This window comes from Vicugna pacos, chromosome 2 (genome assembly GCF_048564905.1).
Source record: "Vicugna pacos chromosome 2, VicPac4, whole genome shotgun sequence".
Classification (NCBI taxonomy): domain Eukaryota; kingdom Metazoa; phylum Chordata; class Mammalia; order Artiodactyla; family Camelidae; genus Vicugna; species Vicugna pacos.
Window position 1 is genome coordinate 3,507,896 of NC_132988.1, and position 23,886 is coordinate 3,531,781.

The 23,886-nt window shown below is 41.8% G+C and overlaps 1 protein-coding gene across 7 annotated transcripts in view; it reads right to left on the reverse strand.

The window, feature by feature from the left end:
• The window catches only part of PDGFC (platelet derived growth factor C), a 188,496-nt gene that overhangs the window by 38,611 nt on the left and 125,999 nt on the right, over positions 1–23,886 (reverse strand). For all 7 annotated transcript variants that reach the window (XM_072974769.1, XM_072974761.1, XM_072974779.1 and 4 more), the window contains one exon: positions 10,077–10,257. In XM_072974769.1, the coding sequence (XP_072830870.1) occupies positions 10,077–10,257 (181 nt within the window). The remainder of the gene's footprint in view (positions 1–10,076; positions 10,258–23,886) is intronic.

A 23,886-nucleotide genomic window follows, 5' to 3' on the forward strand; every position in this document is an offset into this window, starting at 1 on the left:
ATCAAGCCCTCTTTGCCTCTCCACTGCAAAAAAGTAAACATAATATTAACATAATCAACGCAGAGCAACTTCTGCAGGGGCTAGTTTTATCCGGCCGGGGGGGGGGGGAATAACAGAGGGTCCTTTCCGAAAGCCAGTTACAGAGGCTGGTACCTGCTCGCACTGGGTCTTTGATATACTGTGCTGACTTTCTGAATATTTTGTTGAGCAAATATAACCTTAGTCTTTAATAAGGACTTTGTTATATGAATAAAGGAAAAAAAAGGGAAAAGATTGTGGTGTAGTTTCTGTTCTAAAGGTATTTTTTAAATGCACAATCAGTTAAAGTCAAAGAAAATTGGAAAGGAGCCAACTGAGATAAAATTTTGAAAACGGAAAAGCAGGTGGATGTGGAGTCCTTGCCTTGGTGGATCTGACAGTTCAGCAGGAGGCAAAGCCAGGAATCATCTGTGTTACACGGAAGAACCACCCAAAAGTTCTGGGACCACGTGGCGGCAGGTACCTACGACCCGGGTCATGACAGGGAGGCTGAAAGCGCGAGGACGGGCTGGGATCCCGAAGCCATAAAGACGCCCCAGACCGACACCCCTGCTGGGGAGAAGAATGATGTCCTCCCTGCTCAGACGTGTTCCCTGAACAGAATAAACCTGAGGATCTACGGTCCGGGAGGCCCAGCCGAGCCGGAAGCAGGGATGCTGTTCTGCATGTGGGGTGTGGAGGAGGCTGAGAAAAAAACCTTTCTACTGAATGCTGAGTGTCTCAGTCTTACTCCACGCAGCTCTCAACCCAGAGAACTGTCAGGCTTATGCCCTCAGAAAAGAGGTGAGAGGAGTCTGGGGGGTTTCAAGAAACTAGTGTGACAGGACAGCTCACAGGACAGCAAACAGCGACGTCAGCAAGCCCCATCAGGTGCACAGGATGTCCAGTCAGCTTCCAAGTAGTCAACTCACTCTAGACTGAGCCACGTATTCAAGTTCGAGGGTTCAATAAAGGCATTTTCAGTTACGCAAGGTCGCAGACATTTCCTCTTTCTTTTCTTTCCAGGAAATTCATGGGGGCTTTACTCCCTCCGCAAACAAGAAGTAAATGAAGAGAGGAAGACAGAAGATTCTGCAGACAATGGATGTAACTCACGAAGGTGGCCAAGGAAATACCCGGGACAGGGATGGAGGAGACCCCAAGGATGACAGCTGTGCAGCAGGTTTGAGGACAACCAGCCCAAAGCAGAGGAGCCCCAACTGTTTCAGCGGGGATTTCTTCCAGAAGATGTCACCAGCAGGAAACCTAACACATCTGACTGTATTGAGCTCCACACCATTTGAGGGATGGTTTGGGGACGAATCGGTGATAAACATAGAGAAAGCTAAGCAAACCCCAGCATGACACAACTCTAGGGAACAGAAAACACAACACAGGGCAGGAAAGGAAATGGAACCAAAGCTTCACGGCTCAACTGAGAAGAACGATTCTGCGGATACCAGGATGCACAGTGCATGTGGGTCTTCATGTGATTAGGACCTAGCGGACGATGGGGTGCTGTGAAGAACGGGAGAGCCTCACCTTGCAGAGTCTGAAGTCAGTAGATGTGAGTCCACAAATAATTATTAAAACCAAAGATGCAGGACATCACAGGCAAAGTGCGTGACCCGAGGGTGAAGGTCAGTTCTCAGAGGACCAGATACAAGAGCCGGGAGGGTCTGTCTCCAAGGGAGCGGGACAGTGGTCGGGGCAGGGAAAGTGGGGGCGACTGCTGTGTCTGTCACCAGCCCAAGGGAAATAATTGTCTTTTAAAATGATGTACACGTATGTGTCAGATGAAAATTAAAATTACATGTTGAAACAAGGAGGAGGAGAAGGAAACATTTCTTGATGATTGGCACTGTCTTGTTTACTGAGAGCATCTCACACCTCGGAACAAAAGGATATATCATCCGGAACTGTGCCCTAGTGCCGGACCCACCCCACCTGCAGCTCATCAGACCAGCTCCTGGAACCCCAGGAAAGGCGGCAGGTGGTCATCTGTCCTGGCTCCACGGGCAACGGACGTGGACAGTTGACAAAACTGACAGGCTTTCACATATAACTTAGAAAAGTCGGTACAATAAATGCAAAGACTAAACACTGAAATCCATCCATCTAATTCTACCAGGACATCCCACTCTGTCTGCAGTCCTGAAAACAGAGAACACATGGGGATGCCAGCTAGAAAAGATGCAAGCAGTTTCCAGTCTGTTCCACAAAATATTCATGCTTGCTTGATTCTAAAAAATATTTCCCCCAGAACTTGCTACGTCCTGCCCAGTATACAGTATAGAGCAATTTCTTCCCCCAAGTTCAGGGTGGAAGTATCTTAGGTCAGAATTTCTAAGCAAGTTTGATGAAAATGCAGAGAACCGGGCATCGCTCCTGAACCACAGAATCCTAATCTCTGACATCTAGTAATATACATTTTAATGAGCTCATGACAGGTTTTTATAATATAGTTGTTATCAAACTTACACCCGGCAAGTCTCAGGGTTTTCGTTTGTTTGCTGGTTCTTTTTTTCCCTTTAATCTAAGAGTGATGACATCCACTCTGCTCTCAATAACTGCCTCTCTTCCTTCTCAAAATCTTTCCAAACCACTAACAGGACACAATCACATACTGTATTTTCCACAGGTGTGTCTATTTCTTCTTGAAAACAAGCTAAGTTCTCAGAGACACAGAACAATAGCATACACATCTTTGAATTATCTCATAATAAAGTGTATCATCACATACTCTTCAATAAATGCTGAAAGCATTAACAGGCAAATGGTTGGGGGTATTAAAGAAAAGTATTTTATCATTTTAAATTATAACAAACTTACTTCCAGAGAACAGTTCTTCCCATTGGGTTGAGTTGCCGCGTTAACACTAAGCTTTTAAATCTTTGCGGCTTTAGAGGTAAAATGTGAATCAACTTCTGAGCTTTCAATTAGTCTAAATTCTAATTTACAGCCCCCCTGTATATCAACTTAAAATGGTCTGTCTGCCTTTTACCCCTCCTGCTATACTAACAGCTGCCTTTGCTAACTACAAATCACACTGTCTGTGAAATTCATTTTTAGAGGGCCAGGAATTAGGTAGGGCAAAAAGAATCAGTAGATATGGAAGAGAGACCATGCTCTTCGCGTGAAAGAGTGCATGGGGTTCCGGGGGGCGAGGCTGGCTGAAAAAACATCTTAAACATCTCTTAGGCAAGTAAGAGTTTAGCCTCTGCAAAAAAACTGTATCATTTCTTTGATGCAATAAAATGCTGCCACCTCAAGACTCCCTGCATAAAGATACAAATACATTGTATATTTTAATAAAAATCGTATCATCCCAAAGTGTATCAGGCTGGAGTTTAGACATGCAATAATGGAGATACTTCTATGCTCTCTTACCAAAAAATTCAGAGAACAAAATTTCCTCTTAACTGTCTCAGAAGGTACATAAAACTTTATTTTGAAAGGTTTGAACCTAAAGTTTTACTCGATCAAATCAGTTGAATGTAATAATATGGGAGGGCAGGAGTTTGTTTACAAGGATTTAGGATTTTTACAAATCGTAAGTATATTATCTGACACTTTTTTCCTGAGGGATTTGGGCTGTGATATTTCTCTAAGTGTTGTGTTTTTTTTCCGCCCCAAGCCCGGCTGCTTTTTTTTTTTTTTTTCTTTCCCTGAGAAAGTGAACTAGTGAATCGGATGCCTTGTTTGAGAGTTGGCTGGAATTTTTCTTACCCTGAACGTAAAAGCAAACTTGGCCTCAGGTAAGACTTTTTTTTTTCGTGAGATATTAACACTGATAACCCTACTGGCAGACCCAGAAGGGATGGGGAAAAATACCCACCCCTTTCCTTCTTCCCCCAACACCAATATGCACTGAGCTGCTTTGTTCTCCGCATCCTGCATAATTAATAACTACTTTGGCAATCGGTCATGCATTCTTCAGTGGCACCTCGAGCATCAAGTGTCCTTCTACGCCTTTGCCCCGAGAAACCACACACCCTCGGCAGCCAGCACTGGCCGAGCACGACTTCACCCTCGACCCAAGTCCTTTACAAGATCGCTCTTCAGGAAAACACACAGTTGGGGTTATAACTGACCGCAGAAATAGTACCCCTCTCTCATGTACATCAGTGTCTGGATGTAATTTCACTAATAAGAATAAAAATATGTGATATCCAACAGGTGCCAGTGGTTATACATATTTAAAAAGAACAAGTAAAAACCATAAAAATAATAGAAAAAACTGGGAAGCAACTTAAAGCTTTCAGTTCATTCATTCCCCCACCCGCCCCTTTTCAGGCAATAAAGAAAAAATCTAAATACAAGGAATCTAATGGCATGGAAGCTGTAACTTCCATTGCTTTTCATCTAAATTGATCCATTCATTAGGTTGAAAGTGAGAGCAAATACACTGTTGAAAATACTATGATATTACTTCTGACCAGAAAGCTTAAGGTGAAAACTGTTTAAAAATAGAATATTCAATCAAACCGTTTTCCAAGAAAGCCACAGTAGTTTAAAAACCCTTCAGAATGTTAGCCAGCTTGGAGAAAAAGAAAATCCTCAACTCTCATCACCATTTAAGCAAGTGCGGATTACAAGTAAAATTATACTCAAGAAGAATACTTCTATATAGAGGGGGAAAAGCCGTAAAAATATTCACGTTTGGATTTGTGTATTTCGTCTCAAACACGGGTACGGCTTCGTGTAACCACCTGACAAAACTGTGTGATGTACTTTACACGGAGGCTGAGATTTTAAAAAAAGAATAAAATTTTTTCATAAGGGTTTCTGGTAGTAGGAGAAAAGACGGTGCCTCTCAGCTCCTGGAGGTTTCTTAACATTTTAAAATCATGGTGCTCATGCTGCAGTCCCCAGAGTAAAACACACGTAACCTACCATAAATTACTCCAGAATTAAACAAGAAATGCTCTTCTCCTTCGGAGAGAGCTGAACTGTGCGTGGGGCTCTCATTGTGTGTGGCCTCCAAGCAGAAACAAGCTTGCACTGTTTTACTTCAGTTTTGCTTCATTTCTTCCCAATCTCTCACTGCTAATCTACTGGGCCTTTTTTTTTTCTTCTCTTCCAGCACGAAGGGAACAAAAACCAAAGACTAGCTATTAACCCCTTCCACACAATCATAAAGCTGAATGTGTTTTGTGTGGCATCAATTTGCACGAATTTCTTTTCTATTATTTACTAACGGGGTATGACTGGGAAATACTTGTTTCTATAAAGAATTCTTGAAAATAGCATGAAAATTCTAAATTTTTAAATTCTGTTTTGTTTTGTTTTCTAATTTTATTTTTTATTGAAGTGTAGTTGGTTGACAATGCTAGTTTCAGGCGTACAGCAAAGCGATTCAGTTATGCATACACGTACATATATATATTTTCTTTGCAGATTCTTTTTCATTATAGGTAATTACAAGACACTGAAAATAGTTCCCCTTCCTATACAGTAGGGCGATGTTGTTTATCCATTCTATATATAATAGCGTGTATCCGCTAATCCCAAACTTCTAATTTATCCCACCTCCCCTTTCCCCTTTTGGTAACCATAGTTTGTTTTCTATGTCTGTGAGTCTGGTTGTGGTTTGTAAGTAGAATTTATCATTTTTTTTGGATTCCACATAGAAGTGATATCATATGATATCTGTCTTTCTCTGTCCGACTTACTTCACTTAATATGATCATCTCTTAAGTCCTAAAATTTTAAGTTTGTATAGTACATCTAGAACTATTTTCCTAAAGCTGCAAACAACTAGCTACAATTTCAGGTGAACATCTTATGCTGAAGTTTTTCTAAAGTAAAACTTAGCTTGGAATGCCAACTTAAAGTAGCCAAATGGAAAGATAAATTTTATTTACGCCTTATCCTTATTCTAAAGTACCTGGGAATCAAGACAGGGATACAGGAAGTATATCATTACTAAGGAAAGTGTATCTATGTATAAAAGATATGAAATACATTAGATCAGCATCACTTTGTTCAAAACAGTAAGAAACTCCTTAACTACATGCTGTCTCATTCACTAGCTGAGGGAGAAATGGTAGGTGAATCATCTTACAAAGGCAAACATAATTTTTAATAACATGTGTGGCAAAGACCGTTTCTGAGAATTTTAATGCCTTAAAACTCAGCTTCTAAGATACATGGTAATTGGAACCACAGAGTCTTAGGGCTTGACTGGAATCGAATATCCCCCCTGCTCCCAAGGAAGGCTGCAGGGGTGCCCCCCTTATTTGCTGAATAGAAAGAATATTAAAGTAAGCTCACTGTCATTATCCCAGAAAAAAAAATGTGAGTAAACTCAACGTTTTTTCTACATGTGAATAGATACAAATTATTAAGTTAATTATAAAAAGCAGGTAAGGGGTGGAGGGTAGAGCTCAATGGTAAAGTGGATGCTCAGCATGCATGAGGTCCTGGGTTCAATCCCTGGTACTTCCATTAATTAATGAATGAATTAATTAATAGAACTGCTTCCCTACCCCCAAAAAACCAAAACAAAGAAACAAACAAAAACCCCAAAACAAACAAAAAAAGCAGGTACACATCAATTATACACATGCATGCCTACAAAGCCGTAAGTATGCACTCATTTCTTTAACTACCTTAGGGGTTCCAGCCCTCAATCAAGAAACAAAGAAGAAAAGGAAAGAAAAAAGAAAAGAAAAGAAAAGAAAAGAAAAGAAAAGAAACCACAGTTCAGCTCTTTAAGGAGGATAAGAATGTGTCCTTGGCAATACAGCCTCATATTCCAGGACCAGGAGCCTATCTGGCATCGTTACCCCGATTCTTCAGTTTTCCGGTTGGCGCCTCGTTACTGCTGTGGGACACATGGTAAATCATAAGTCAGCGCCTCTCCACACAGGCTCAGAAAGCCCTGGGGCAACGGCGGAGTTTCTGGGAGGTACCGCTGAGCAGCTCAGGGAGGTTAACAGTCCACTTGGGACGTGTGGTTAATACCATGTTATCATTACAAATTTAAGACCCCATGTGGCCAGTGGCCCCTAGGGTCCTACTCTTCCCTAGTGGGTTTGCCATCAGTGAGACCGCTGTCTCTGGGGGGCTGGGTGTGCTCATTCTCAGGTTCATTTCTGGCAACAAAGAGAAAAAGGAAGCATTAGAGATGAACCAGGGGCTGGGAGGGGCATGTGTCCCTGGGCAAAGCCATGGAACTTTACAGTCTACTCTGCAGAAGGCAGACCTTCTTCCCTTAACTTTTTTCAGTGATGGACAGGGCTGATGGAAGCTGTCCTCCTGGCGAGTGTCAGGGGGCAAGGCAGGCAGGGAGGGGTGTCATTTAGCCAGACACAGTCAGAGTTCAAAACACTCTGCAAGGCTTAAAGGCAAAATCACTCATCGAGTTTTCGCTCCTCATATCTTGGGGAGATAGCGGAGAATGAGTGTGCCCTGAATGGGAGGACAGGTCGATCTGTGGACTCAAGACAGGATAACTCAGGAAACAGCAGATATGCCATCAAAGTAAACCAAAACCTCAAAGCTAAAAGTCATAGATTGACAGTTGCTCCGGAAAGCGATCCGGCAAGATTAACATCACCAGGTCACACTTATCAGGCAAGGCAGGAGCCCACGGCCGTGTTCTCTGATTTCTTCCAGCCTGGGCTGCTGTCTCCTAAGCGTAAAAAAAACTAGAACAAGGTCCTCTGTGCTGTTTCCCCACAGGTCCCCGGGTCCTGCAGCCCGGCCCGGGTCCGCTTAGGTACCAGCAGAGACACGGAGAGCTACTCAGCAAAGGCCAGGAAAGTGTGAGTCCCCGGCCACCAAGGTCCACAGGGACAATGTAGCAAACTATTTCGATAACTATCTGAAAATGCACTGACTCCGACTCCGATGATGCGACCACGGATACCTTTTCCACAAAGCCCCTCAGGTGCAGTTTCCGGCCTTGGTCACAGCGCATCTCTGGGGGCAGGGCCCTTCTCGGTCTAGAGGATGGAATTACGGTTCTTTTTTCATCTCCAGGTTCACGAACATGATACACACTTACATATGGACATACGAGCATCAGGGAATCTGCTGTTAGTTAAGCTGGGGTGACTGTGTTTTAAGATCAAGTCCGCATTCAACTACTTATCGAGAAACTACAGTGGGGCCAGAACCGAGCCATGCTATACGTGTGCTGTGTTTTTGTATTTACATACTTCATTTCATCCACACAACTCTTTGGGTCACACAACCAGCTAACTCACGACATGGTAAAAACAGAAAAAGACAACCCCTAGTGTTGGCATAGACACTTTCAGTTTTCATGTCTTATTCAATGGTATGGCGCTAGATCGCTATTCACAGAATATGAAGACACTAGTTCATTTAAAATACAAATATCTTCTCAGTTCCAAGTTTATTTTTGTCGCAGGTTTGGGATAAATAAAACCTTTGCTGTGATACGAGAACTACCATTATGTTTTATGGTAAAATTGAACTGTTTCATATTTAAATATTTGAGAACATTAGATGTGCTAAAACCCAAACTGAAAATAGGGACTGAATAACTCTGTGAAACGGTAGCCATGGCTCCCAAGGCCATTTTAGACTTAAAAAAATATTATACTCATAAGTTTTGTGAAGTAGGGTACCGTGAAAGTGTGATAAACAGATTCTTAGTGGCTTTAGTCAAAGAAATAATCACAGTGGCAAAGTGTCTTAAATAAGTTCATTCTTTTCTACTATTAACACATTTCTAGATGAAATTACCAAATTTTATTACATTTAAATAAAAAACGTTACATTAAGAAAAATTTTGGGAATGAACAAAGGAAATGGTAGCGAATCTATCCTGGGAAAAGTATTTTATAATGGAATAGATACAGATATGGTAAACAATCTACATAAGGAAACTGGTCAAGATACACCATGTAAACTCACTGTATATAGTTTAGAGATGTCTCCTTTAACTTCAGTTGTACCCCCATAAATGAGTCTGTTACTAAATAAATAAATAATCATTTTCAAACTTCAGTTTACACTCTGTTGCTTCTTTTCAGCTGTATCTCAAATAATATTTAAATTTCATAATTGAATCAGCTGCTTAAACAACATTCCACAGAACTGAATTTGGGCAATCAAAAAGGGAGATTTCTGCATAACATTACAACAGAATATAACGCGTTGAGTTAAATATTGCTTGTTTGTCTCATGAATCCCTAGCCTGCTGTGTGCATTGTTTTCGTGCCCAATTAGAACACTCGTATTAACGCATGTAACCCACGCTACTGCTCCCGGCATGTCTGCGGATTTGCTAAACTTGTCAAAATCATTAAAGGTGTCCATGTTATATCGTTTCAAATAGCGATATTGATCACATTTTAAAAGTATAGTAGATGACAGCATAGTTATAGAAGTACTTCTGAATGACCATTTTCAGCAGAATGTGACAAAAAACAGCAAACAGGTTTTCAGTATTTTAGTGCAACAAATAGACACAAATGTTTGAAATGATATAGAAAATACAGGGTACAAGCAATTGCAACACAACCAAAAATACAGTAACAATTATAATTAGAGAAAATAGACAGGTTTCTTAAATTTCCGTGAGAAATTTCAAAAGATGCCTGTTGGGGGCACAAAGGCCATAAATTATTATTTAAACAGGATAAATATTAAGATAAGTCGGAAAACAGATAACTACTTTTTAAAGTGTATTTTACTAGAACATTGATTTGAAATGAAGAGTAAGTTTACCTTTCTCCAGAAAAAGATAAAAAGAAACATGTTACATGCATATTTGTAAACAACACGTCTAAAAAAACCCAACTTTTGGTAGGTACAGAAAGGAATGATGCCACCTTAACGGGGGAAAAAGGTAAAACATCCCGTAAGACCATGGACGTTAAGGGCAATCCAGAGACTAATGATCCACCGTGACAAAATTGAAGTCATTTGTGATAACTATACAGCGACATTTACTAAAAAGATACATGAAGTGAGGGAAAGGTTTTTGGTTCTTGTTTTTCCTAATTCTCTGGTTTAAAGGGCGGGAGGAGTAACCAAACAACCGATCGGGATCAACAGGATTTCTGAGTGACTCTTACCGGCACCACGATGCTGTAGTGGATGCAGAACCCTGGTTCCGAAGGGAAATACTCGTCAGATACAAATCTTATCCTGATTTGATTTCCTTTAGAAATCTGTTTTCCAGGCACACTGCCAGAACCGCACCAGCGCCCTAATACACTCCCATCACTTGGCTCCTCCACTTCCACAAAATCGTACCTGCAAGAGACGAAGACAAAAGAGACATAAAGCCACGATTTCAGCGATTCATGTTCCACGTCCACGGACGGCGCCATGGATCCATCTAGGGACTGCGGCTGGGGGTTCACCCCAAATTCAGAGTCAGAGACTCCAAAGAAGAGACACACTGAAAATGCATTCACAAGCAAAGAACCACGAGCTTTCTATTTTCCATATGGATTTGACAGTTTTGCTCCAATCCCTTTTTTTTTTTCATTTCAGTTATTGTGCTTTTCAGCCCCAGAATTTCTTTTTGGTTTCTTTTTATGTGTTCCATCTCTTTATTGATATTTCCATTTTGTTTATACAACGTATTCTTGAGCATCTTTTTCATTTGTATGTGTGTGGGGGGGAGGTAATTAGGTTTGTTTATCTATATTATTTTTTTCACAGAGCTGCTGGGGAAGGAACCCAGGACCTCATGTGTGCTAAGCACACACTTTACCACTGGGCTATGCCCGCCCCCTGCTCCAATCTTAATTCTCATTATCACTGCCTATGACCTCCGACAGTACCTTCCGCACCTGGTCAGACTCTGGTTCACCTTCCTCATCTGTGTTCCAAGCCTGTCTAGGGCCACCTGTTACAGACACAGTCTCCAAGTCTCCCTCTGTCCTATGCAGAGACTCTGTGAGTGAGACCCTCCTGGGTGCCCTCAGCCCGGCGCCGCCATCTTTCTTTTTTTGATAAACACACATCTTTAATATTAACCACATCTCTGCAAGTGGTCCAACTTGGTTGCTAGGCTGCCAAGCCCTGGAAGAAACGAGCCAGTTCCTACATTCTTCTGTTTTACACCGTGCTACACTCAGTATCTTAAACCCAAGGATTGAGTGACACTATTTTGCTAGCAAGTGTTAACTTGGGTTTGAAAGTTTCCAGCAGTGGCACTCATGGAGAGCAGTGCTGCCCCTGAAGAGAACATTTCAGACACATGTCAAGGCATTTTGGGTTGTGCCAGTGGCTGGGGATGGAAGGGCCAGGCCAACAGACATCCAACAATAGCAAGTCCCGAAAACGGGTGTCTGGCCCCGTGGCCTCCAGGCCTTTCCAACAGCTCTCTGGACATTCATGTAAGTGACATGGCTGCTCTTCACTGGAGTCTGGAACCTAATACTGTCTCACCTAGAAACACAAAGACGTTTTGCGGGTTTAGTTTAAGCCAATCTTTCTAGAAATTCAACTGTCAAATAAATAGAAGGAAGTTTCTATACTTGGGAACCTTACCAAGAGTTACGATTTTGGAAAATCACATGACTTCCTGGAACACTGCTTACGCTATTTGCATCAAATGAAAACAATTAAACATTTCCATATTAGTCTATTTCTACAGCTGTCATACTCACAATGAGTCTGCTACTTAAGGGACATAAACATCTTACTTGTAACTGTGCATGTGTATTTATGTACTTAAATACATTATTTTGCTATCAATTACTGTTATTATTTCAGCTTTCCATAGCATTTAAGCCATTATATTTGTTTTTTAAACAGCTGCACATATAAATAGATGATCACTGTTATGAGCTGCATTTCAGAATACTACAGAGGACATTGCAAAACTTTTCTTAAGGGAGGTCTGACACGGATGAAAACCACTGGTTGATTTCTTCAGAAGTCTAAATTCAGTAGATACTGGACAACTAAAAGTAATACATATTGGGCAGCTGTGAATTTACAGAAGAAAAAAAAACTGTTGAAAAAGGACAAGGTAGCACAGGGAACTATGTGCAATAGCTTATAATAACCTTTACTGGAAAAAATGTGAAAAGGAATATATGTATGTATGTGCATGACTGGGACAATGTGTTATACACCAGAAATTGACACATTGTAACTGATGGTACTTCCATTAAAAAAAAAAGAAAAAAAAAAAGGACACAGTGTATAACAAACCAATGTCCTAAAGAATTAACCAGAGCACTCTCATGGCATACAGTGCCTGTTTCAGTCTCATTTTCCTTTCTTAAATTGAGGCTAATGCGACCTAGTGTACAGGGGTGTTTCAAGAAAGGTACCTGGGACAGCGGTACCACCTGTCAGTGGCCACTCGGTGAAGTCTGTCCCTCATCTCTGCCCTGCATCCCCTGCCCCCAGCCACACCTACCTTTCAATATACCCTTGGGAGTTGAAAGGAATAAATAAGAAAACTCAGGTACAAAAGGAAGAGAGTGTTCCTGCTCCATCATGTGACAAGTCCGGGTCACAAATGACGAAAGCACACGCCAGTCGGTATAACCATTCTGGGCGTTCTGCTGGATGTGTGAGGGGGGACCCGGCAGAGGTGGGGGCGGGGTGAGGGGAGGGGGGCGAAGCAGACTGAGTGGTTATTTCAGACGCACCTGGTACAAGAGTTACAGATAGAATCTCATATCAAAGAGTGATTTTTAGATCACGATGGTTTCCACGTGGAACAAAGCTTCCGTCAAAGTACCTATTTGTTCTGTGCTGGGAGGTAACCTGTGGGATACAGGCCACCACCACGACCAGCTGGAGGACAACCTGGTCAATCATTCCATGAGGACACAGGAAGCACTGCCTTGGTATTAAGTGCTGTGTGATATGTCTCAGGATGAAACCACAGCTCTATGGGCTCAGGGTTCCTAAAACACTGCAGGGAGAGCTCACATGCGAGGATGCAGGGAACCGTGTGGGACACTGGCGGGTGAGGGTGATTCCACAAGGTGGGACTCAGGTCAGCTCATGGAGGGACACGGGGGCTGTCACTGAGGACTGCCTGACTGCGGTTGGGCAGGGGAAATGGAAATACATTCCAGCCGGAAAGACAACACTTACAGTGCAACAGAAGACACAAGAGGCTGGGCATGAGTGATCCTGAACAGAGGATGAGAAACCAAGAGGTGGATGGAGGTCAGGAGGGAAAAACAGGTGCGGGCGAGAAGGCCTGGGGATGTCAGAGCCAGGTACTGTGGTACCGTTTTGTGGACTGATGTCCCAAACAGGTAAGCACCGTTCTGTTGGGCTCTACCCATCTTGAAAACATTGAAGTCAGCATTGGCGAAGGTCGAATTTCACAGAAAAAACGGAAATTCAGTCTTTGTCTTTAAACACTTTTTATCTTATTATTTTGGGTAGTGGTAGTTAGGTTTATTTATTTATCTGATTTTAGAGGAAGTATTGAGGATGGAACCCGGGACCTCAGGCATGCTAAGCGTGCTCTCTACCGTTGAGCTGTACCCTCATCCCTTGGATTTCAGTCTTTTTTTTAAAAGCAAATTTGAATCCTCAGCAATGCTAAATGTTATTAGGCCTAGTGGGCCTCCCTGAGGGCTCGGGGCTCTGGGCTGGGCGTCAGCCCCAGGGGAGGCAGTGTCTTTGTTTAATTCTCTGCCTCACCCCGGCACGTGGAGCGTTTGCTGCACCAGATCAGGGTGGCCGGTCCTCACTTCTTCACGGAAACTGAGGCTGGGCCAAGGGGAAAGGCCTTTCGATGGGACGTCCTCTTCCTGGTTTTTAAAAATCCTGGTCTCCTTTCCATGTTGGTGGGGTTTTTTTGGGGGGGGGGGTTGTTTGTTTTGTTTGTTTTTAATGCCCAGATCTTCATTTAATTCCATCCCTGGCCCACACAGGCACCTGAGTGCATAGGAGGCCCAGTGTGACGGTTTCGATGAGGGAGCAACAGAGACTTTGGATCAGAACATGTCTGAGGAGTACCCGGAAACAGCAGTATCTCTGCTGTGGGTGGAGAGAAAAGGCCTTGTGACAGAAACACCCAGAAACAGGAGGGAAACCGCTGAGAGGAAGGGCACGGCACTGAGAGGGGAGGGAAGGAGGGCGTCCGGGGGGCGGAAGCGGCCGGAGCTGTCCACGCCAAGGAGCCGTCAAAGGCGGCGAAACCACGCAGGACCCACCGGCCTCGGCATGACTTCACAATAGTCACTTTCGATAAACTGGCTGGGCGAACATGGAACATCCAAAATTCTCTCCAGCCCGTTTTCCAAATAACTATTTACAATCTTTCCTAACAACTCACGTCACTATTTTACTATCTATAATTTCCCTTCCATCTCTGTTGAAAAAGAAACACCATTATGCGTTAATCTGATCTGTAAGCGCTTTAAAAGTTAAGCAGTTTTTAAGCACTCTCAGGAATATCTGGATTAAAAATGTTAAGAATGCATTAAGGAATAACTAAGTTTTATACTTTGCCTTATTTAACTTTTATCCTGATGCAAAAATCACTATCCTGCAAACAAAGGAAAGACAAGTACATTATTACTTTTTTTTTGTCATGAAGATTTTCCACTGAATTTGATGCCATTAAAAAAAAAAGTACCCTAATCTTTACAACAATTTCTGGATTTGCAGTTAGATAGCTGGTAATTAATTCTCACATGCTCACACAAGCCTGGTGCATTCATTTATCAAAGTGTTTTAAAGATCTACATAGTTTCACATTCCATGGAGTTAAGTGAAATGAACGTCTAAAAAAGTCCTATGTTTTTTGCCTTTAAACAGCAGAACTTAAAGTTATGTGACTAATTCTTTCATTGTAAATTAGGTGTTTTAAGATTTTTTTTCAGACGTGGTGTCACATGACACTGTAATTCTAAATTTCATCCCATTATTTTACCATTAATTTGATGAATCAAAACAGTAAGTCCTCTTGCTAAAGGGTATGATTACAAAAAACAGTGTTCTGTTACTTAAATCACAGTCAAGTTGTGTAAGACAGAACCAGTGAAGATGTACCTGGAAAGGGTTCCATGCCTCATGGTCGCTATCAAATCTCCAAAATAGAAAACAAAACCAAACAAAAATATTGCCACTGGATTCCCTGTTTTCTTCCAACTTGCCTTAGTTGGAAAAAGACTCATGCATTAAATCCAATCATCTTCCCCAATAATTTGAACTTTTCCTTTTTTTCAGAGAGCATGCCATGTACTGAATCTGGGAAGCATCGAACACGCTGGCTGGTTGATTGACCAGGACTTGGCTCAGAACATCAAGAAGACGACGAGAGAGGACAATGATGAAGGATGGTCTGGGCTTCGGCCAAGGGAACGGAAGGAGAGGACACCAAATGACACCTGACCCGTAAAAGTGAAATTACGAATCAGAGTCATCTGCAGAGTCAGGACTCTGCACACGCCCAGGTGACTTTCTGGAGACACAGCAGTCCCTGTGAGGCACCCTCGGGTATCAAGTTCCAAGGTGCGCAGGTGCCCACATCAGCTATTTCAGGGATTTACTAAACCTCTTTTACGGGCCAGTCAGATGTCACTTTCTCAGGGCGAACCTGATACAGAGCACACAGCACTGAGTGCTTTGTGCTCACTCCCCGTCTCCGGCATAGCCCCGGGGCCTGCGGAGGATTTATGTTCTTTTATGTTTAACAAACAAGTCTGGGATTGTAGACTAAATCTTCCTTCTCCTGTGGGAATTTAAAAACTGTGAAGATAAGAGGAACCAAAGAAAGAAATTCACTGGTAAACATAATTGTCCCACACCCAGCCTGTCCTTCAACAGGAGTAAACCAGCCCAGCCAAGCAGGTGGTTTCTGGTTCTTACTAACTAAAACCCTGTCGATGAAATCCACCGCATGAATTGTGGAAGCTGATGGTCCTGTGAAACTCTGCCAACAGGTACACGTGGGGCTGAGGAGACTCATCGCCCTCCTAGTGTCCCCTGGAGCCTGGGCTTGCTGGGATGGTAATGACATGAGTGAGAGGACAACCACCTGACCATGCTGGCTGCTTTACACTTCAGTTATCAGAATGTGACTCAGACGCGGAGGAAGACGTTTATACCCCTGTCTAGACACCAAAATGGTTACCCATGCTTTGCCTCATATTGAAAAATAAGTTTAAAAATAATAATTACACATATTCATTGCAGTTTATACATTAATTCGTTCAATCCTCACAAAAATCATGAAATGTCGACAGTATCATTGTGCCCATTTTCCAGATTACAAAATACAGAGAAGCTACGTGCCCAGCCAAGGTCACACAGCAACCAAGTGTGAAGTCAGGGCTCCAGTTCTGGGGGCTGAATGCCAGAGCCCATGCTCTCAAGAGTGAAGCCACACTGCCTGTGATATTTAAAATATTTCTGTATACTTATACTTGCTCTATTTTGAGGCCTAATTGTGTAGAATTTGTGTGTCTTTGTTCAGATTGGCCAAAACTTGTTCAGTGGCTGGAGAAACACTAAGGGTCATTCAGATTAAGTTGATCAGTCAACTGGATAATTTGGACATATAAGTTTTACAGATATTTATTTTAATTGACTCAGCACTATGTAATTTGGGGCACACTAAATCCTTTATGGAGAATTTGAAACCTACATAGGAAACGTGCAAGTCAAACCAATTAGCAAGGGAGACAGAAAAAGACAGCATACGATGGAATAGTTCTCAGGAAAATATGAGAGTTCTACCTGCAAGAAATGGGAAGGTGTACGTGTGTGTCGTGGAGCTGTTGCTGGTAGGAAGGAATAGCTTTAAATGATTTTATTACTAAATAAAAATACTGCAAATATATAAGCCATGAATTCCATCTACAAAGCTAGAAAAAATTTTAAAACAAAACATGAGTATAAGGTGAAAACAAGTGAAGACAAAAGCTATAAAAGATATAATCAAATATAAAATTAGAATTCAGAAATAAAACCAAAAGCTGGTTCTCAGAGAAGAGGAAGGGGGAGGGGGGAGAGGGGTGGGTAGGGGGAGGGAACCCAGAATTTAGATACATTGGGAATGCGGATATAATCACAGGTAAAAATGTATCAACATCTGTAAGCATGTTTTCAGTAACTTTATGCCAATTAAATCTGAAAAGCTAAAAGAAATAGATGACTTACTAGGAAAACATAAATGATAACAGTTGACTAAAAAAGTAGAAAAAGTGAATAGACTAATAAGTGGAAGAAACTGAAAAGACTGTCAAACAGTTATCAATAAAAAGCAGTGGCACGGGGTTTACAGAGGAGTTCTATTTGATTTTATAGGAACATATCATTTCAACTTTATGTAAGCAATTGTGAAAAAACTGAAAATGGCAAATATTCACTCAGTGAATTACAATAATAAAAAAGCTAGTTTAAGTGAGCACAGGTAACAAAGCTGCATCATATGCTTGAACATTGCTAAGAGAACAGATCGTAAATGTTCTCACCACAAAAAAGGAACAGAAGTATGTGGTGCGATGGAGCTGCCTGCTAACACCACGGAGGGAATCCTACTGCAGTGTGTGAGTGTAGCAAGCCAGCGGGTGGCACTTCTTAAATTTACACAATGTTCTATGTCAACAATGTCTCAAGAAAGCTGGAAAAGATAAAAATAAAAATTTCTAGTAAATAGAAAAAAAAGTATTGTATCCAAGTTCTTCGAAATGGCAGTATCAAACATGACAAATTAAGACCAATTTCACTCCGAAATTGAGGGAAATGCAAAACTTCTAAATAAAATGTAATCAAATATCATCAATCAGTGGATTAAAAGAAAGAATACTTCTTGACAGTGTATGGATTTAGTTCACGAACTTGAGGATTAATGTAAGAATGACCTTTTAGAGTATTCAAGGGAGAAAAAAATAGATGCTCTTATATTAACAAATGTTGAAAAAAATGACAGAATCAACTCCTTAGATAAAAACTGAGTAAACTGAAAAGTAAGAAACTGTCAGTTAAATTGACACATTAAAAACTGTCATGGTAAAATTATGTAACAGACACTAAGTGTAAGTATTACATTAGGTAAAATCAAAGTCACTCTCATTAGAACAAAGACAGGACTGGGCATCCTCACCACTATTTTCAGCATTTGGGGGGGTGGCGCTAGCTAATTTAATAAGAGAGGAAAGAAAATAAATGTAACAGAAACAGAAGAGAAAAATGATCCTGAGTTGATCGCAGATTCCCTTAAGAGCAGACTGTGGTCGAGGAAGCACTGAGGTGGGAAGGGCTTGGGGGTAACCCAGCTGTGGGTGGTGTGGCTTGAAGGACAGTGGGGATGTGAATGTAAACAGTGGTTCCACATTGTGAATATTCTGAAGGCAGATCTGATATGAGATCATGTGGGTGTGAACAAAAACAGGTGTCAAAGACAATGTCAAGGTTTTGGTGTTAATAAACCATCTGGAACGAAAAGTAGAATTTAGTAAAGTGGATAAATATCAGATCAATATACAAGTATCAACAGTTTTTCTTTAGGACAGCAAAAAAAGTTAGAAACTGAATAGGGAAAAATGTCTTTCAGCAGAATTATAAAAATGTGGAGTAATATAAATAGACTCATGGACAGAGAAAACAAACTGTGGTTCCTGGTTGGGGGGGGGAAAGGGCGGGGAGGGACGGATGAGGAGTTGGGGCTTAACAGACACATACTACTGTATATAAAACAGATAAACAGCAAGGTCCTACTGTAGAGCTCAGGGAACTTTATTCAATTTCTTGTAATGAGCTGTAATGGAGAAGTAGCTGAAAAAACATGTATGTATATATATGTATAACTGAAATACTTTGTTGTACACCTGAAACTAAAATTACACTTCAATAAAAAAAAGAATAAAAATGTGTAGTAATAAATTTAACCAAGAAAACATAAACACTATGAAGAAATGCCAATAGTGTTACTGAATGACAAAAAGGCATGTCTTACAATAATTTTGATCAAAATTCCAAGTCTTCTAAAATATTTGTGCAAAAAAAAATCATCATAATAAAGCAAACAGTATGAAGTCCCTACTATGTGCCAGATAATAAGTATTGACTCATTCAATCTCCAAACACAGCCCTATCTGCAGGTCCCATCATGGGAGCCATACTGCAGACAGGGAAACTGAGGTACAGGGAGGCGCCGGGACCAGTAACAGAGCTGGGGCGGACTTTTCATCCCAGCTGCAGAGCCCGCATTCTTAACCATCACACAGGACTGTCTCCAGCTGAACAGGACAAAACAGACTCTTTGAGCCCCAAACCCATTGTTGAGAATTCTGATTAAACTCCCCAGATTCCCTTCTTACAAAGGAGGGTAATATTCATTAACTCTCAAGGCTGTTGTGAAGATTGAGCAAGAGACTATGTAAAGCACTTAGAAATAAGCTGCTGCGTAAGTGGTAGTTTTCCTTCAATACCTGCTGTCATCACAACCGCATCTATGCAGGGAAGAGCCCACAGCTCCTCCCCTGGCCAGAAGGCGCACAGAGCACTGCTTCTGCCTCAGGGCAGACCTCAGATCCAGCCCCCCGGCCTTTCTTCCTGAAGTGCACCTGCCTAGAACAGCACGAGCGAGAGTATGTTGCTATTACTACTCTCAGTTGGTCCTTCCATTGTAATAATAGAAGGCAGATTCATCGACAGACTGTAAAAATAGTGAATTCTTAGATTTTGTGTCTGTATCTTACGTCCTACAAAGCAGGCACAACGCCAGTATCACTGGTGACGGCTGTGGGCAGTAAATGAGTCACTGTGCAACAGGCACTCACCTGCCTGCTCAGATCCCTTCCGAGACTGACCTGCCCTTGAAATGCAAAGTCACCCATCCTCAGTCGACAACAACTTGTGTGGACGGTGCACCTGGACAGAAGCATCACCTTGGATCACTGTGCAGTTCCTGACACAATGCCAGGGTCTGGGCAGCTAACGCTACGGCGTGGATTCAGAGATCGCGCTCCAGCCAAGGCATGGCATTCAAGCCCCTTGCATCATCTCTGCACAAAACCTCATTAACATCCAGGCACCTAGTGTGAGGCTTCGTGGTGCGTGGCTGTTTATTAAAACATGTATCATGTGAAGCACTATTAAATTAGTAATAATTAAAAAGAAACAGTTCCTGTAAATGTGAGGCAACACACCTTTATTATACGTGCCCACAACTAAATCATCACAGTACTGACGGTTGAGGAAATAATTGAAGAAATGAAATGAACATGGGGGTGGTCGGGGGTAGAGCACGTGCTTTTCATGCACGAGGTCCAGGGTTCAATCCCCAGCATCTCCGTTACAGGAAAAAATAAATTAAAAAAAAAAAAGAAATGAAATTAACATTTCTACTAAGCAAAAATTTTCTCTGATGAATTATCATCTTGTTTTCCCGTCTGCTTTCAATACACGGAGTAAGAATAAAGGGAGAACATGCCTGGAGAGGTAGGTGGACAGGGGAAAACGGAGGACGTCCTAGATTCAATTTCTTGTGGTAACATGTAATGGAAAAGAATCTGAACAGAAAACACATGTGTATGCACACGTATAACTGAGTCACTCTGCCGTACATGTGAAACTAACATCGTCAAGCAACTACACTTCAATAAATGTTTTTTTAAAAAGGGGAAAAAAGAAAGAAAAAAAAAAACAGGAGGACTTCCTGCCATGCGTTCCATCTCCTGAGTTCAGGATAGCAGGAATGTTGGACTGGAAATGTAGGTAGCAAAGCTCACTCAGAGGGCATCAATATTCAAGCCAGGAAAGAGGAGGTATGAATACACTCTCCTCCACCCAACACCAGGACGGTTCCGGGCTTAGGAAACCACAGTTAACCATCACCCAGACCCCCCAGAGACCACTCCTCCTGTCCACTGTCTCCTGCCCACTCACGTGTGTTCCCTGCATAGCTGGGTTCCAGTGCCCACACATATTAACAGGAGGCCATTTCATCATTCATCAAGACATTTTTAAAGAATGATGATCGGTTAGGTTGTTTCATTTTTTTATCTGTGCCGCATTGTTGGTGCCCGGCATACACACCAAGGTCCACTAGATACGGGCTTATCTGAAGCTGAGGGAAATATTTAAGGAGTGTGATAATAAAATTTGGACAGAGTTCAGGCCACGCTTATCACAGCGCTATTATGACTTCACGCCTGACTTTAAAAGAAAAGATTTAAGTGGCTGCCCAGCGGCAGAAATCCTTTCAAAAGGCTCATCTGTTTGGACACACGAATTTACCTTCTGGTGATAAAATGAGTTTGTTCAAGAATACACCGAAGTGAAATAAAAATATTCTTCCTCTTAAGATAATTGGAAAAGTTCAGGTACAGTTCCTGGATGTGAGTTTTTGTTTTTGTTTTGTTTTTTTTAACTCTAAGCATTTGTTTTTAGCATTTATATTTTCTATTATCTGTAATTTATATCTTTGTCTCTCTCACATGCTGTGTAGCCAAGTCATCCCTTGGAAGACAAGAACACGTTCTGGAATTCATCTGCCACAGGTGTTACCTGCCTCTTTATTTATTTGATGGAGGTACCGGGGGTCGAACCCAGGACTTGTGCCCAGGACCCTGTGCACGCTGAGCATGCACTCTACCACTAAGCTACGTGACTCTTCTGATACGAATTATATCCTCATCCCTCATCAGATACACCAGTCAGAGGGGCTCCAAGAAGTAACAACAGGACATAAGGAAGATGCTTAATTAATGGAAGTTTTGTATCATCTAATGAAAATTCTATCCATTTTCTGACTTCCCAGTTTCTCATTCACCTTTGTTGTGGAACTCGTAGAAATGGCATTTTATTGTTATCTTGTTTGCTCTTTCTGCCTTTCCTCAGTGACCACTGTACAGAAACATGCATGTATTTGTGTGTGCACATACCCCACACAGATGTAAATACACACACACACATACACGTATGTATGTAAGGTATAAATATTTACAGTATAGGTAGGATAGTTAAAGTTCTGCTTACACTTTTCTTTTAATGCAAAGAAATCAGACAGGTATTTACTTTAAGGATGTTCAGTATCAATCTACACAATTAATCTCTTGGAATACTATGAAAACATTAGAAAAACGTAAGCTCCAGAAACTCGAGCTGGGATAAGTTATTTTTCAGTTTACTTAGCAATTTTGAAACCTTCCATCTTTGTGTTTTTCTAGGGTCACCACCTTTATTTCCGATGACTAAAGATTTACGGGGTCTGTGGGGTGACCTCTCCCTCAGAACCTGATCACAGAATGAGGCGAGAGGAAAAAAAAAAGACTGTCATTTCTCGAGAAACTAAACTGAAGCCTTCAGATTCAAGGGAACGTTTCGGGCGGTGGCTGGTTGGGTCGGTCTGGTGAGTCCCGCGGAGGCGACGACCTCACGTCGCGCGGCGCGAAAAGGGACAGAGGCCCGCGCTCCCCGCCCGGGGCAGCGTCGCCCAGCCCGGCCTCCTCGGCCCCCGGTTTGCCGTCTGTTTTCTCGTCTCACTTTTAAAATGTCCCCCCTGCTCTGGATTGCTTGTCTCGTTCTGGCAAGGCGACCCCTCCAGCGGCTCCGGTGTCCAGGCTTCCCACCCAGGCCCTCAGCGGGGTCCGCGCTCCCACAAGGCCCCGCCCTTCTCAGCACTTTCAAATGCGTCAGTCATTCACTGTGTTTCCGCATTTCTTTTTCAAAACTTTTTCACTTTCAACTTTACTTTTTGTTAGTCAGCATGCTAACTTTTTTCAGCTTTTTAAAATAGATTTGTTTATTTTATTTTAATTTATCTTCTGAAGGGGGGAAGTAATTAGGTTATTTATCATTTAGTGGAGGCCCTGGGGTTTGAACCCAGGACCTCATGCATGCTAAGCACACACTCCGCCACTGAGCTACACTCTCCCTCATCATTTTCTCTTTTGCTCCAATGTTTTCTTAGATTTCTCACTCTGTGATGGAAAAGGCAGAATAACTTTTTTTTCCCACCTTAATTTCTTTGGTTTTCTTTTTTTTTTGAAATATAGTTGATTTACAACGTTGTATTAATTTCTGATATACAGCATAGTATTCATTTATACATATACATGTATTCCTTTTCATATTCTTTTTCATTATAGGCTATTATGAGATACTGAATGTAGTTCTGTGCTGTACAGTATAAACCTGTTTACCTATTTTACATACAGAGTTAGTGTGCAGCTGCAAATCCCGAACCCCCAATTTACCCCTCCACCCACCCTGACTTCCATTGTACACTCAGAGATTTTTATCTACCTACTTAGTCCACTAAGCCTCAGCTTCCTCTCTGAAAATGACAAGAATCAATCATTCATTTCACTGCTTAATTTTATTAATCTTATAGATAAACAAGAAAATCATATAAAGTAGGCGAGGACCAAGTCCTGTGCGAGTTTGAGAAACCTCCTATTAATATGACTCTGGTAATTTAATAGAACCAAACAGAAATGAGACCTCATTGGTTCAAAAATGTATCTGAAAAGCTGTGGTAATCACCCCACATACAGGCAAAACCGACGTCTGACAAGTAGGCACTCAGAGCAATTTACGCTCCCTGGTTTAAGTGACAGAACTGTCGATACTGTCATTCAAACTGGAATTTAAAGCCCCGTGAAATGTCTTTATAATAATGTATTTGCATAAGACACGAGCTTAGAATATAAGCGCTTGGAAGGCAGGGGCTGCGTTTCTTTCCTTTTTTCCTTTATTTTTAAATCTCCAAGTCCCCACTCTCCACTATGTGACACGTGACACTAAGGCAGGAACACCGACCTATTCATTCCCTTGGGTTGACGTGACAACTGAAGTCCTTCAAACAACACGGCAAAGTGAGAGATAAGACAAAATGTGCGTCCTCTCCCTGCCCCCACCCTCTGCAAACTTCAGGGATCTCATGACACAGACAGCTTTCCAGTCCACATGTGGGCCTTTGGGCAACTGAGTAAT